General features: G+C 40.1%; 1 protein-coding gene and 1 non-coding gene across 2 annotated transcripts in view; both read left to right on the top strand.

Annotated features, from left to right (window-relative positions):
- The window catches only part of LRP6 (LDL receptor related protein 6), a 168,854-nt gene that overhangs the window by 130,678 nt on the left and 25,716 nt on the right, over window positions 1-12,460 (top strand). The window contains exons 13-15 of the mRNA XM_003797770.2: window positions 8,286-8,488; window positions 9,153-9,364; window positions 10,454-10,644. Coding sequence (XP_003797818.1) covers window positions 8,286-8,488; window positions 9,153-9,364; window positions 10,454-10,644 — 606 coding nt within the window. The remainder of the gene's footprint in view (window positions 1-8,285; window positions 8,489-9,152; window positions 9,365-10,453; window positions 10,645-12,460) is intronic.
- Window positions 9,889-10,029, top strand: LOC111727793. Its single transcript, XR_002775257.1, has one exon. It is a non-coding gene; the product is annotated as a U4 spliceosomal RNA (small nuclear RNA).

Below are 12,460 nucleotides of genomic sequence, written 5' to 3'. Positions count from 1 at the left end.
TTTTTTTTTCATGTTGAATCTTTTCCTGGTTTGGGGATCAAGGTGATGTTTGCCTCATAGAATATGTTGGGTAGTGTTCCTTATTTTTCTATATTTTGGAAAAGGTTGAGTAATATAGGTACTAGTTCCTCTTTAAAGGTCTGTTAGAATTCTGATGTGAAGCCGTCTGGTACTGTGCTTTTGTTTTTAGGGAGATTTTGTATAGTTGATGCTATTTCAGAACTTGATATATGCCTGTTCAACATTTCCACTTCCTTCTGGCTAAGTCTTGGAAGGTGGCATGCTTCCAAGTATTGGTCAGTTTCCTTCAGATTTTTGTATTTCTGAGAATAAAGTTTCTTGTAATATTCATTAAGGATTTTTTGAATTTCTAAAGAGTTGATTGTTATTTCATCGTTATCATTTCTGATTGATAAAATTAGAGATTTTACTCTTTTTTTCCTGGTTAAGTTAGCCAAAGGTTTATCTATTTTATTGGCCTTTTCAAAAACCAACTTTTTGGTTTGTTGATCTGTTCTATAATCCTTTTGTTTTCAATCTCATTCAATTCTGCTCTAATTTTGGTTATTTCTTTTCTTCTGCTGGGTTTGGGATTGGAATGTTCTATCTTTTCCAGTTGCTTGAGATGTCCTGTTAAGTTGTTAACTCCCTCTCTTTCCGTTCTGTTGAGGAAGGCTTGCAGTGCTATAAATTTCCCTCTTAGGACTGTTTTTGCAGTATCCCAGAGGTTCTGATAATTCATGTCTTCATTATCGTTTTATTCCAAAAATTTGGTAATTTCCTTCTTAATCTCGTCTATGCCCCATCTATCATTCAGAATAAGGTTATTTAGCTTCCATGTTTTTGTATGAGTATGCAGATTCTGTTGTTACTGAGTTCAACTTTTATTCCATTATGGTCCAAGAAGATGCAGGGAATAATTTCTATTCTTTTGAATTTGCTGAGGTTAGACTTATGACAGATGATGTGATCAATTTTGTTTTTTTGGTTTTTTTTTTGAGACAGAGTCTCAAGCTTTCCCTCTGGGTAGAGTGCTGTGGCATCACAGCTCACAGCAACCTCCAACTCCTGGGCTCAAGCGAGTCTCTCCTGCCTCAGCCTCCCAAGTAGCTGGGACCACAGGCACTCACCACAACGCCTGACTGTTTTTTGGTTGCAGCCATCATTGTTGTTTGGCGGGCCCGGGCTGGATCTGAACCTGCCACCTTAGGTGTATGTGGCTGGCGCCCTAGCCACTTGAGCCACAGGCACTGAGCTGATGTGATCAATTTTGGAGTATGTTCCATGGGCTGATGAGAAGAATGTGTATTCAGTTTTATTAGGAGGAAATGTTCTATAGATGTTTGTTAAATCCAAATGTTGAATGGTTAAATTTAAATCTAAAATTTCTTTGCTTGGTTTCTTATTGGAGGATCTTTCCAACACTGCCAAAGGAGTGTTCAAATCTCTGACTACCATGGAGCTGGAGAAAATGAAGTTGCTCATATCTGTTAGAGTCTCTTTTATAAATTGAGGAGCATTCTGAATGGGTGCCTAAACATTAATAATTGAAATCTCATTGTATTGAGTATTACCCTTAATACATAAAAAGTGACCATCCTTATTCTTGCTTACTTTTGTTGGTTTAAAGTCTATTGTATCTGCGAATAAATTTGCAATGCCTGCTTTTTTCTGATTTCCATTTGCCTGAAATATAGCTGACCATCCCTTTGACTTGAGTCTATATTTATCTTTTAAGGTAAGATGAGATTCTTGTATACGGCAGATATCTGGCCTGAGTTTTTGTATCTAGTTAGCCAACCTTTGCCTCTTTGGAGGAAAGTTTAAGCTATTCACGTTAATTAAGAATATTGATAAGCTTGTTAGAATTTTGGGTATCAAGTTTTTCAAAAGTCCAGTGGACATTTTTAATCCTTTTGCCACTATGGAAGTTGGAATTTGATTAAAAGTTTCTGAGTGAGTTTACTTTTGTTGTGGAGGATTGTGCTGGTCATTATGGAGGATAGGTCTGAGAATATCCTGGAGAGCTGATTTAGTTATGGCTAATTTCTTCAACATGTGAATGTTAATTAAAGTATTTAATTTCTCCATCACAAATGAAACTCAGTTTCACTTGATACAGGATCCTGGGTTGAAAGTTATTTTGTTTTAGGAGATTAAAAGTCGATGACCATCTTCTTCTAGCTTGAAAGCTTTCAGCAGAGAAATCTGCAGTCAAATCTTCCCCTTCTAGGTTATGGTTTTCTTAGGTTTGGCTGCTTGCAGAATTTTCTCCTTCATTTTAACTTTGGTGAAGTTAATTATAATGTGCCTAGGAGATGTCTTACTGGGATTGAGTCATGCTGGGGTTCTGAAACTGGGTTTAAGAATCTCTTGGCATGTCTGGAAAGTTCTCCCTCATTATCTCATGATGAAGAGCCTCTGTCCCTTTCTAAGCCATCTTGTCACCTTCAGTAATTCCTGTAGGGCAAATATTAGTTTTCTTCAAATTATCCAGAGCTCTCTGAAACAATGATCCGTTTTTGCTGTCCACTTCTTCTCCTCTTTGAGCATTTGGGAGCATTCAAAAGCTTTGTCTTCAATGTTAGAAATCCTTTCTTTTGCCTGCTCCATTCTGTTACTGAGGGATTTATGGCTGGAAATTCTTGTCTCAATGACAAAATCTTTGGAGATTTTGTCTTTGAATTCATTGAACTCTTGAGATAAGTTTTGAAATGCTCCTTGAATTTCTAATTCCAACTTTACCTCCATTCTATTCATCTTATTTGCAATCCAAACTCTGAATTCAATTTCTGACATCTGAGCCATTTGTCTGTGAATGCAATCTTCAGTTGTGCCCGCCATATCGTTCTTTGGGGGAGTTGATCTACTCTGGTTATTCATGTTACTGGAGTTTTTCTGCTGATTCTGCCCCATGATTATTTTACACTGTTTGGCTAGATGAGCAGATAAGGAGAAGTTGGGTTTGGGGGCTCCTGGAGTAGTGATTAACCAGCCCTTTGTCTAAGAGCTGTGACTGGCATCTGTACCTTTTCCCCTAGAGCTTTGCAGAGGACCCATACAGTGCTATGGCCTGGGGACCTGTACACTGGGGACTTACTTGGTGTGGTGTGGCTAAGTGGCTCTGTCTTGTTTTTAGCTGGTCTCTGTCCTACCCTAGTGAATTAGTTACTCTGGGTTAAAGTCTCAGCTGTGGAGAAAGTCACCCTGCCCCCTGTGGGCAACAATTGGAAAAGGAAAATCAAACCTTCCCACAACCACACACCCAGGGTACCACTTTGAATAGTCCTTGGGTTATTGGTCCAGTTAGAGAGGTCCAAATCAATTGTCCCAGTCAGCACCGAGTCTCAAGTGAGGGAGTTCAAAAGGTCTCTGGCAACTAGGTAGCAGGGGTCTGCTGGCAGCTCGAGTATGACTCATTTTGGTGTTGCGTGGAGTCAGCAGGACCCTCCCACCCCAGCCAATGAATTAATCTGGAAGGTTGATGCCTCCTTCCCCACCTTGCACCTCTGTCTCACCCAGTCACTAGTAACTCAGGGCTATGACCCAGTTCACTCCAGTGAGTAGATGCTCCAGGGGGTTGAGCCTGCCTAAGTCACAGAGAGATCTTATGTCTTCTCAGCCAGGCCTCTGCCCTCTGCCACCATCTGGCAGGGGAAGCTGAGGCCTGACAACCTCAGGTGGTTAATGGAAGCTGGAGTGGTTCACTCAGTTTCAGCCTGCTCCTGATTGATATTGCTGACACTTACGTTTGCAATTTTGTCCTGGCTATATTCCCCTGCGGACCAGGTGCTGTTTGAGTCCACAGAAACTGCGACTTAAACCTCGGTCTGTGCCGCTGCCTGGAACTGGTGTTTCTGTTTCCCCAGCAGTCTGTGTTGGGGCGGGTGCAGTTAGAGTTCACACTAGGCTCAGAGTTCCAGCCTCAGCCCATCTGCCTTTGTCTCAGCTATGATCCCCTGAGGGCTAGGGGTTTCTTGGGCTCAGTAGAGCCCTCCTGGCTCAGCCCTGCTCTGGGAGTATATCATCTCTGCATGCTAGTCTTCAATTCTCTGTCCCACTGTACTCTGGCCAGGCCGGTACCACCTCAGGCATACCCTTTGCTCACAGGGCCTGCATTACCATCCCAGATCTATTCCACCAGTGTCTGCCACCAGAGGTGCCCGGCTTTCTCGCGTTGCCCGGACAGACAGGGTGTGTCCTTCCAAAATATCCCCAGGGGTGTGAGCCCTATTGTTCCTGCTGCTGCTCTGTGGGAGTGGAGGGGGCACCACCTCTCCCTTTCTCATATGGTTCCTTCAGTCCACTGTTTTCTTCTTACCCTTGTGCTGCAGAATCAGCACAGACCTGCAACAGCCCATGCCCTGTACACACCTCTTGAGAAAATGTCCAAGAATCTGGACTCCATGGGGGACAGGCTTCTAGACGTTGGGGTGAGAGTGGAAGGGAGTGCTGGGAGTTCAGAATTGCAGGTAGAAAATATATACAGTTTTATATAGTTTTATGCCTGGTAGGAGAGTGCCATGGCACCCTAGTAGGGGAAGGGGGACTGGTTTTTAGAGGGTCTCTCCCATGGGCTAAAATGGGAGGACATTTGAACTCTGGTCACTTGTTTGTAGAAAGTATACTATGAGCCATTCTCATGGGTGAGAGGACTCCCATCTGCTTGGCGATGGATTTTGTACCTATTGTTTGTATCCTTGGGGTCACAGCTCACCTCAGCAGGGTTGATGTGTGTTCTTCAACCTTCTCTCTTGGCTCAGCGCCAAACCATCAGCTTATTTGCTAAACTTGGGAGTCTGTGGAAAGTTGGCTCCAGTCAGCCATCTCGCGCCTCCACCCCTCAAAATCCGTTTTTCTTATACTTTGTGCTCAAACTTCTACATGTTGCTGCCTTCATAATGGGAGTTCAAGACTCAGACAACATGATAGGACAATTTTTAAAGCACTATTCTGCAAGAAATGTGAATGTGGTGGTTAGAATTTGCATAAATTAGATAGCTTCCTGATAGCCATCTGAATGGGAAAAGATATTTGCATATTATCAATTGGACAAAAGCTTGATAACTAACCTCTACAGAGAACTCAACAAAAAAAAGCTAACAATCCCTTATGTCAATGGGCAACTAAGATGAATAGAAGCTTCTCTAAAAGCTTTCTCTAAAAGTGCTCATTGTCACTAATTGTCAGAGAAATGTAAATCAGAACCATCCTGGAGATATCACCTAATCCCAGTGAGAATGACCCCCATCACGAAACCTCAAAGCTGCAGATGCATGGATGTGGACAGGTGGGACTGCAAACTAATACAACCTTTCTGGAAAGAAGTATGGATCCTTAACTCAATCTAGATCTCCCATTTCATCCTGCAATCTTGTTACTGGTCATCTACCCAGAAAAAAAAAAAAAATTATTTTATCATAAGGTCATTTGCACTAGACTGTTTATTGCAGCTCAATTTACAATTGCCAAATTGCGGAAACAACTTAAATGCCCACCAACCCATATAACAAGCTGTGGTATATGTATACTGTGGAATGCTATTCAGCCACTAAAAAAGATGGAAACTGTATATTTTTTGTATCAAGCTGGATGGGGGTGGAACACATTCTTCTTAGTAAAGCATGATAAGAATAGAGAAGCAAGAACATGGTGGGGATATGGGGGAGTGCAGAGAGGGAATTAGGGGGTTGGAGGGGCTACAGTGTGTGACACACCTCTTAGGGGTGGGACACAATTATAAGAGGGACTTTACCTAACCAACGCAAGGAGTGTAACCTGGTTTTTTGTACCCTGAATGATTCCCCAACAATTAAAAAAAAATCAGCTTCCTTTCAGAAATATCAAGCCAATTATTTATTTTTAGTGTCTTCGAATAGACTTTTTTTCCCCCAGACCTTGAGTCTCACTCTGTCATGTTAGGTGGAGTTCTGTGGCATCATAGCTCACAGCAACCTCCAACTTTTGGGCTTAAGCAATCTGCCTTACCTCCACCTCCTGCACAGGTGGGATTATAGGCACCCACCACAATACTGGGCTAGTTTTTCTAGTTTTAGTACAGATGAGGTCTCACTCTACTCAGGCTGGTCTCAAACTCCTGAGCTCTGGCCATCCACTGCCTTGGCCTCCCAGAGTACTAGGGTAACAGATGTGAGCCATCACGCCTAGCCCAAGTAGACTTTTTTAAGCAAACATTTATTTGGAGCCATATTTAGCTTTATCTTAATCCACATTTCTAGAACCATAAGGTCCATACCTAATTGTGAAATCTTAATTGAAGGTTAAAACTTGACTTGGAAAAAAGGATACTTGGGCTCAGCGCCTGTGGCTCAAGTGGCTAAGGCGCCAGCCACATACACCTAAGGTGGCGGGTTCGAATCCCCAGCCCGGGCCCGCCAAACAACAATGATGGCTACAACCAAAAAATGGCCAGGTGTTGTGACGGGCGCCTGTAGTCCCAGCTACTTGGGAGGCAGAGGCAGGAGAGTCGCTTGAGCCCAGGAGTTGGAGGTTGCTGTGAGTGTGAGGCCATGGCACTCTACCTAGGGGGGATAGCTTGAGGCTCTGTCTCAAAAAAAAAAAAAAAGAAAGAAAAGAAAAGAAAAAAGAATACTTGGAGCCAAATACATATTTGCTTAATTGCTTTCTAGGAACTAAAACTCTGAGTGGAGGGATTGAGGTTTTTTCTTCTAGGATTCATTGCATATCTTCATATAATTGGTGCTTATTTTGGTGGAATCTTAAATTTGGAGCCCTTTTTTCTTGATTTACTAAAAAAAAAAGTACTGCCAAAAATTCTTAACCCCCCAAAAGGTGGTGGCATACTTTTCTATATGACATGTGTTCTTACTACTTAAGGCTTGGTCTCTACTTATATTGCTAAAAGTTGCTAAATCATTATGTGATGGACTCCAGATAATGGAGATGTCCAATAGTATCACTTAGGATACTTTGTAAATCTTCCAAGTGAGTGTGGGCTTTTAACTGATGAAATTAAATGAAGCAGAAATGCAATTTTGTGAATACCAAGTTTCTTTGTGAGTACCAATGAATTCCTTTAGGATTTAGGTCAGTATACATTTGAGTGTAAACATAAAGTATCTGAGGTACCACAAATAACGGAGCTATGAAAATGGGGCATAGGAAGAAATAAAGCAAGAAGTCCTGGCCTGGCTATTTATGTTTTATATTCCTGACGGGCAAGATTCAACTGTATTTAGATGATGAAGAAAATGGAGCACCAAGAAAATAGAATATGATTATGGAATATGTATATATTTTTAATGAAGGTTTATACTTTGAAGTTGTCAGCAGCACTCTCTAATGCATTCTTTTCTAGGTATTCCTATGTTAAAGAAGACTACATAGGAATCAGAGGCCTAGTCTCAGGGAAAGGGAAATATTGTCTCTGTTGCATTTTCTAATTTCATGAATTTAAGTCATCAACACCATATTTTTTAGCGAAAATAGAAATACAAGGTTTCTCATGAGGATTAGAGATAATGAGTGCAAAGCATCTATTTTTAATTTTGTTGGTAATTTTTACCTGCTCTCTCTCCATGTAGTCATTGTGTACACACAAAATAAAGTCTGTATCTGCTGTCTGTGAGAGTTTAATTCAAAGTTTGTTGTTGCTACCACTGATAGTACTAATAGGTATTTTCAATTAACATTTACATTACAGTTTACTTACAGTTTTTAAAGTATTTTCATATATATTGTAAAATTCTTATAGCAACTCAGTGAGAGGAACAGGATGATTATGTTGTTTATTTTACAGCTAAGTAAACTTTGACCCAGAGGTGTTCTATGACTTAGAGAAGATCAATGACTAAATAGTGAGAAGGCTGAGACTAAAATTAGTCTTTAATTGTCTGCCTTGATCTATGGCACCAAGCTTTCTGCCATGTACCGTATATATAAGTAATAGATTAAGGAGGAGTACAGTTAATTCACTTGGTGGACCAGGAAAATTTTGTAAATCTTTATCAAATGCCTCAATGAAATCAAGTCTCTTGTGAAATCTCTGTAGACAAGAGAGTAAAAAAATAGTTTTGGTGGCTATGCCCTTGGGGTAAATTCATGAATGGTTTGGTAACCAGGGCACGGATTAGCCTTATGCTGAAGAGAGTTTTTTAGGGCGTGCCAAAGAATTCTGTCCTTAGCCTTACTTCTTCAACATCTTAAGTCTGATTTATATATAAACAGACTGATCAAATCTTTGGATGATGATACAGAGCTTTTAGCGTAACTGTATTTCAGATTTGCTCTTTACTTTCTTTAAGCTCCTACTACTTTCCTGCTCTTCAGTCAAAAGAGTGCCATCAACCGCATGGTGATTGATGAACAACAGAGCCCTGACATCATCCTTCCTATCCATAGCCTTCGGAATGTCCGGGCCATTGACTATGACCCACTGGACAAGCAACTCTATTGGATTGACTCAAGACAAAACATGATCCGAAAGGCACAAGAAGATGGCAGCCAGGTAATTCAGGGCTCAGTTTATTTATTTATTTTTTTTGTTGTTGAGACAGAGTCCCAACCCTGTGCCCTGAGCAGAGTGCAATGGTGTCGTAGCTCACGGCAACCTCAGACTTGCACTGTGGGCATCCCGCTGCCTCAGCCTCCGGAAGCCGCTGGGATTACAGGTGCTCAGTATCGTGCCCGGCTGGGTTTTTCATTTTTTTTTTAGGAGTTGGGGGTCTCAGTCTCATTCAGGTAAGTCTCAAACTCCTGAGCTCAAGCAGTTCTCCCTCCTCAGTCTCCCACAGCGCTGAGATTACAGATGTGAGCCACTGCTCCCAGAAGGGCTCAGTTTAAAATCCATTTCTTCTGACTAGTGACTAGACTAATCAGCCATTCTATTTCACTTAAGTTTTGACTCTGCTTAGGTGTGCATGTGTGAATGAAACTAAAATTCTTGACCTAGTAGCTTTTCTTCATCCTGGTAATCTTTTCCGTGAGTAAATAGTTGTTTGATGATGATACTGGAATGAAAATTTTGTTAGGATACAATATGCTGTCCTAAGGATAACTTATGCACTTACATTGGTAATGATTTTGTCACTGCCACCCTTGTTTACTTAAGTAGTTTTTCTTACTCCTGTCCTTTCTGGAGTCTTAATTTTCCATGTGTGTTCTTTTCTTAGGGCTTTACTGTGGTTGTGAGCTCAGCTCCGAATCAGAACCTAGAAATACAACCCTATGACCTCAGCATTGATATTTATAGCCGCTACATCTACTGGACTTGTGAGGCTACCAATGTCATTAATGTGACAAGATTAGATGGGAGATCAATTGGAGTGGTGCTAAAAGGCGAACAAGACAGACCTCGAGCCATTGTGGTAAACCCCGAAAAAGGGTATGTTACTAAAGCAGCATTCAGATAGCATGGCATCTGAGACCCTCCTTAACCTTCTTTTTTACCCACCTTTAAGTGTCCTATGCCCCAGTGAACAACTCGATGTTCTATTCATTCATTTGCCCCCTGTATTTTCTTAAACTTTCTTTTACTTTCTCTGATTTCACTGCCTAGAATTTCTTTTCTTGGTCACTATTGCTTTAGTTCTAAATCCTACCCACACCTCTACGATCATTTCAGCTGCCACATCATCCATGAAGTTTTTCCTAATCTACCCCACCTCCTGCCAATGTGACTTCCCCTCTCCTGAAAACTCAGCACTCTGTATCTCTGCCTTTCTAGTTACACTTAGTCCTTTTTAATTTGTCTTATACTATTTTTCAGTTTTATATTTCCTACTAGATTTTAGATTCTTTCACAAGAACTAGTATGTTTTCTTTCATTTAATACAGAGCTTTACATTTGATAAATATATAGTACTCCGTTGTACCTGAATGACTAGCTTGCTTCCAAAGACTTACAGGAGCTTTGCGCAGTGGCAGTATTGTAGCCAATGAGGTTTATCGAAAGCACGATTATTACTAATTGAAAACTTTTCCCAATACCCTAACATGATGACTTGAAATGTAGTCGGCATTGGCAATTTTTGACAGTCTCTACAGAGATTGAATTAAAAAAAAGAGGAGACTTATAGGAAAAGGATTAAATCTACAAGTTATAAGAAATGGTTCATGTGTGACTTATTTTTAGGTACTAAATAGATTAATTAGAAAAAGATTAAAAACTTTGTGTACAGGTCTCTCTGGTCATTGATCTTTTATTTAATGTGTTAGTCTAGAAATATAGGTATGCGTGTGTCTAACACAGTTCTATTAATCTATAAAAGCTCCCAAAGAACCTCTGTGTACCTTTGTTACGATTTTTGAAAAGTAATAAAAGTACCTCATAAACTTTCTTAAAAATGTATTTCAAAACGTTTATAAATAAAATTAAAAAATACTATGCTAACTTTGTCTTCATCAACAAGAATATTTGCAGATCATGTGGCTTCTTATCTTAGTAACTTATTTTTTCTTCCTTTCTCTTTAGATATATGTATTTTACCAATCTTCAGGAAAGGTCTCCCAAAATTGAACGGGCTGCTTTGGATGGAACAGAACGGGAGGTCCTCTTTTTTAGTGGCCTGAGTAAGCCAATAGCTTTAGCCCTTGATAGCAGATTGGGCAAACTTTTCTGGGCTGATTCAGATCTCCGGCGAATTGAAAGCAGTGATCTCTCAGGTACCCAAGAAATGTGTTTCTTAATTTTGATTTAAGATCATTCTTAAGAGAATTTGTATTTTTCTGGAATGGTATGATTTTTGTATATGCTTTTTACTGGTTTTATTTACTAAATGTAGTCAGCATCAAGTTTGTGGGTGAAGTGCTTTTTCTTTAGCCATCAACGTGATTATTTCTCCTGTTATGTAATTATTTGCCAGTTTCCTTGATCTTGGCTCTATAAATAATATGTTTCTAACGTATCTCTTCTCCTTTCCTAATTCTTGTGCTCTAGTTTATGTTCTCATCATCTCTGCCCTGAATTCTAACCTATGATTGATCTCCTCCTAGTTTTTTCCCATGGAAGTTTATGCATAGCTCCAAAATTTTTCAAAACCTAGTTTTAATGTCATTACTTTACTTAAAAAATCTTCAGGGTGCACAGTGCCTATGGCTCAGTGAATTGGGCGCCAGCCCCATATACCGAGGGTGACGGATTCAAACCTGGCCCTGGCTGAACTGCAACAACAACAGAAATAGCTGTAGTTCCAGCTACTCGGGAGGCTGAGGCAAGAGAGTCACCTCAACGCCCAAGAGCTGGAGGTTGCTGTGAGCTGTGATGCAACAGCACTCTACAGAAAAAAAAAATCTTCAGGGTAATCTCATAACCAGTAGGAAAAATGTCTAGTGGTACACATATGTTGGTATAAGTTGGTCTTCACCTTTTACAAACTTATTATGGCCTTTAATTCCTGGTATTTTAACCAAATTAAATCATTTGTGGGTCTTAAGATAGATTTTTACTTTCTCATTTTCTCTGCAGTTCTCCATCTGTAATGATAGTTAACTCCCTTACTACCAATTTCTTATGGCCAGATATTCTGTATGGCCTCATTAGTGATGAGGGATATTAATTAAAATACTACACTATTTGTGTCTATCAGAGGGGTAAAAATATGTTAAAGTTAGTTATGTTCAGCATTAGCCAGAATGACATTCTCTTATCTGCTGTGGTGGAAGTGGACATGGGTAGAACCTTTTATGGGGGGCAGTTTGCCAGTAATTATCAAAATTTATAATATGCATTCCCTGTGATCTAGCAGTTTCCTTCTTAGATTGATATCTTACAGAAATACTGACTCAAATATATAAGGATATTCACTGAGCATTATTTGTGATAGTCTTTTCATGGAGAAATACATTCTAGTATATCACTGTATGGAATATTACAATCATTCTTAAGAATAAGATAGATCTGTGTGCAGTGACATAATTCAGCTTACTGAACTGATTTATTTTTGCCATCTCCTTATAAATAGAATATTGTTCATTCACCATAAACTTGTCATCTACAAACCAAGCAGCTCTTTGTCAGTCAGTTATAAGCTGTTATGGGGTACTGTCCAAGTGAAGATAGAATCTGGCAGCTATTCAGAGTCAGTCCGAGGGAGAAAGAGACTTCTTGCTTGTATTTTCTCTTTGCACTCCCCAGGTTGCACGATTTTGTATAAACCATTTCCATTTTATTATGGACTCTTCGGGCACTGCTGTCCCTATTCAAGTGTTTCTCTGATAGCACCCAAGACAAAATGGGTATTTCAGGTTTCAGGATCATTTTAAGTCCTTTCATCATGGTGGCAGCTTTAGTTAATGTACACAGCAAGATAATAAGTACCCTTCAAGTGGAAAGTTTTTAGTACCAAGTCCCAGTGATTATTGCTTAGAGACACTCACAGGCTTTTTGCCCAATCCAGTAGTTTAAAAGGCTTACCTCGGCTTGGCGCCTGTGGCTCAAGTGGCTAAGGCACCAGCCACATACACCTAAGGTGGCGGGTTC

This window comes from Otolemur garnettii, unplaced genomic scaffold (assembly GCF_000181295.1).
Source record: "Otolemur garnettii isolate 467f Iridium unplaced genomic scaffold, OtoGar3 scaffold00124, whole genome shotgun sequence".
Lineage (NCBI taxonomy): Eukaryota > Metazoa > Chordata > Mammalia > Primates > Galagidae > Otolemur > Otolemur garnettii.
Note: the sequence above shows the minus strand (reverse complement) of the source record. Positions and strands in the feature narration are given on the sequence as shown.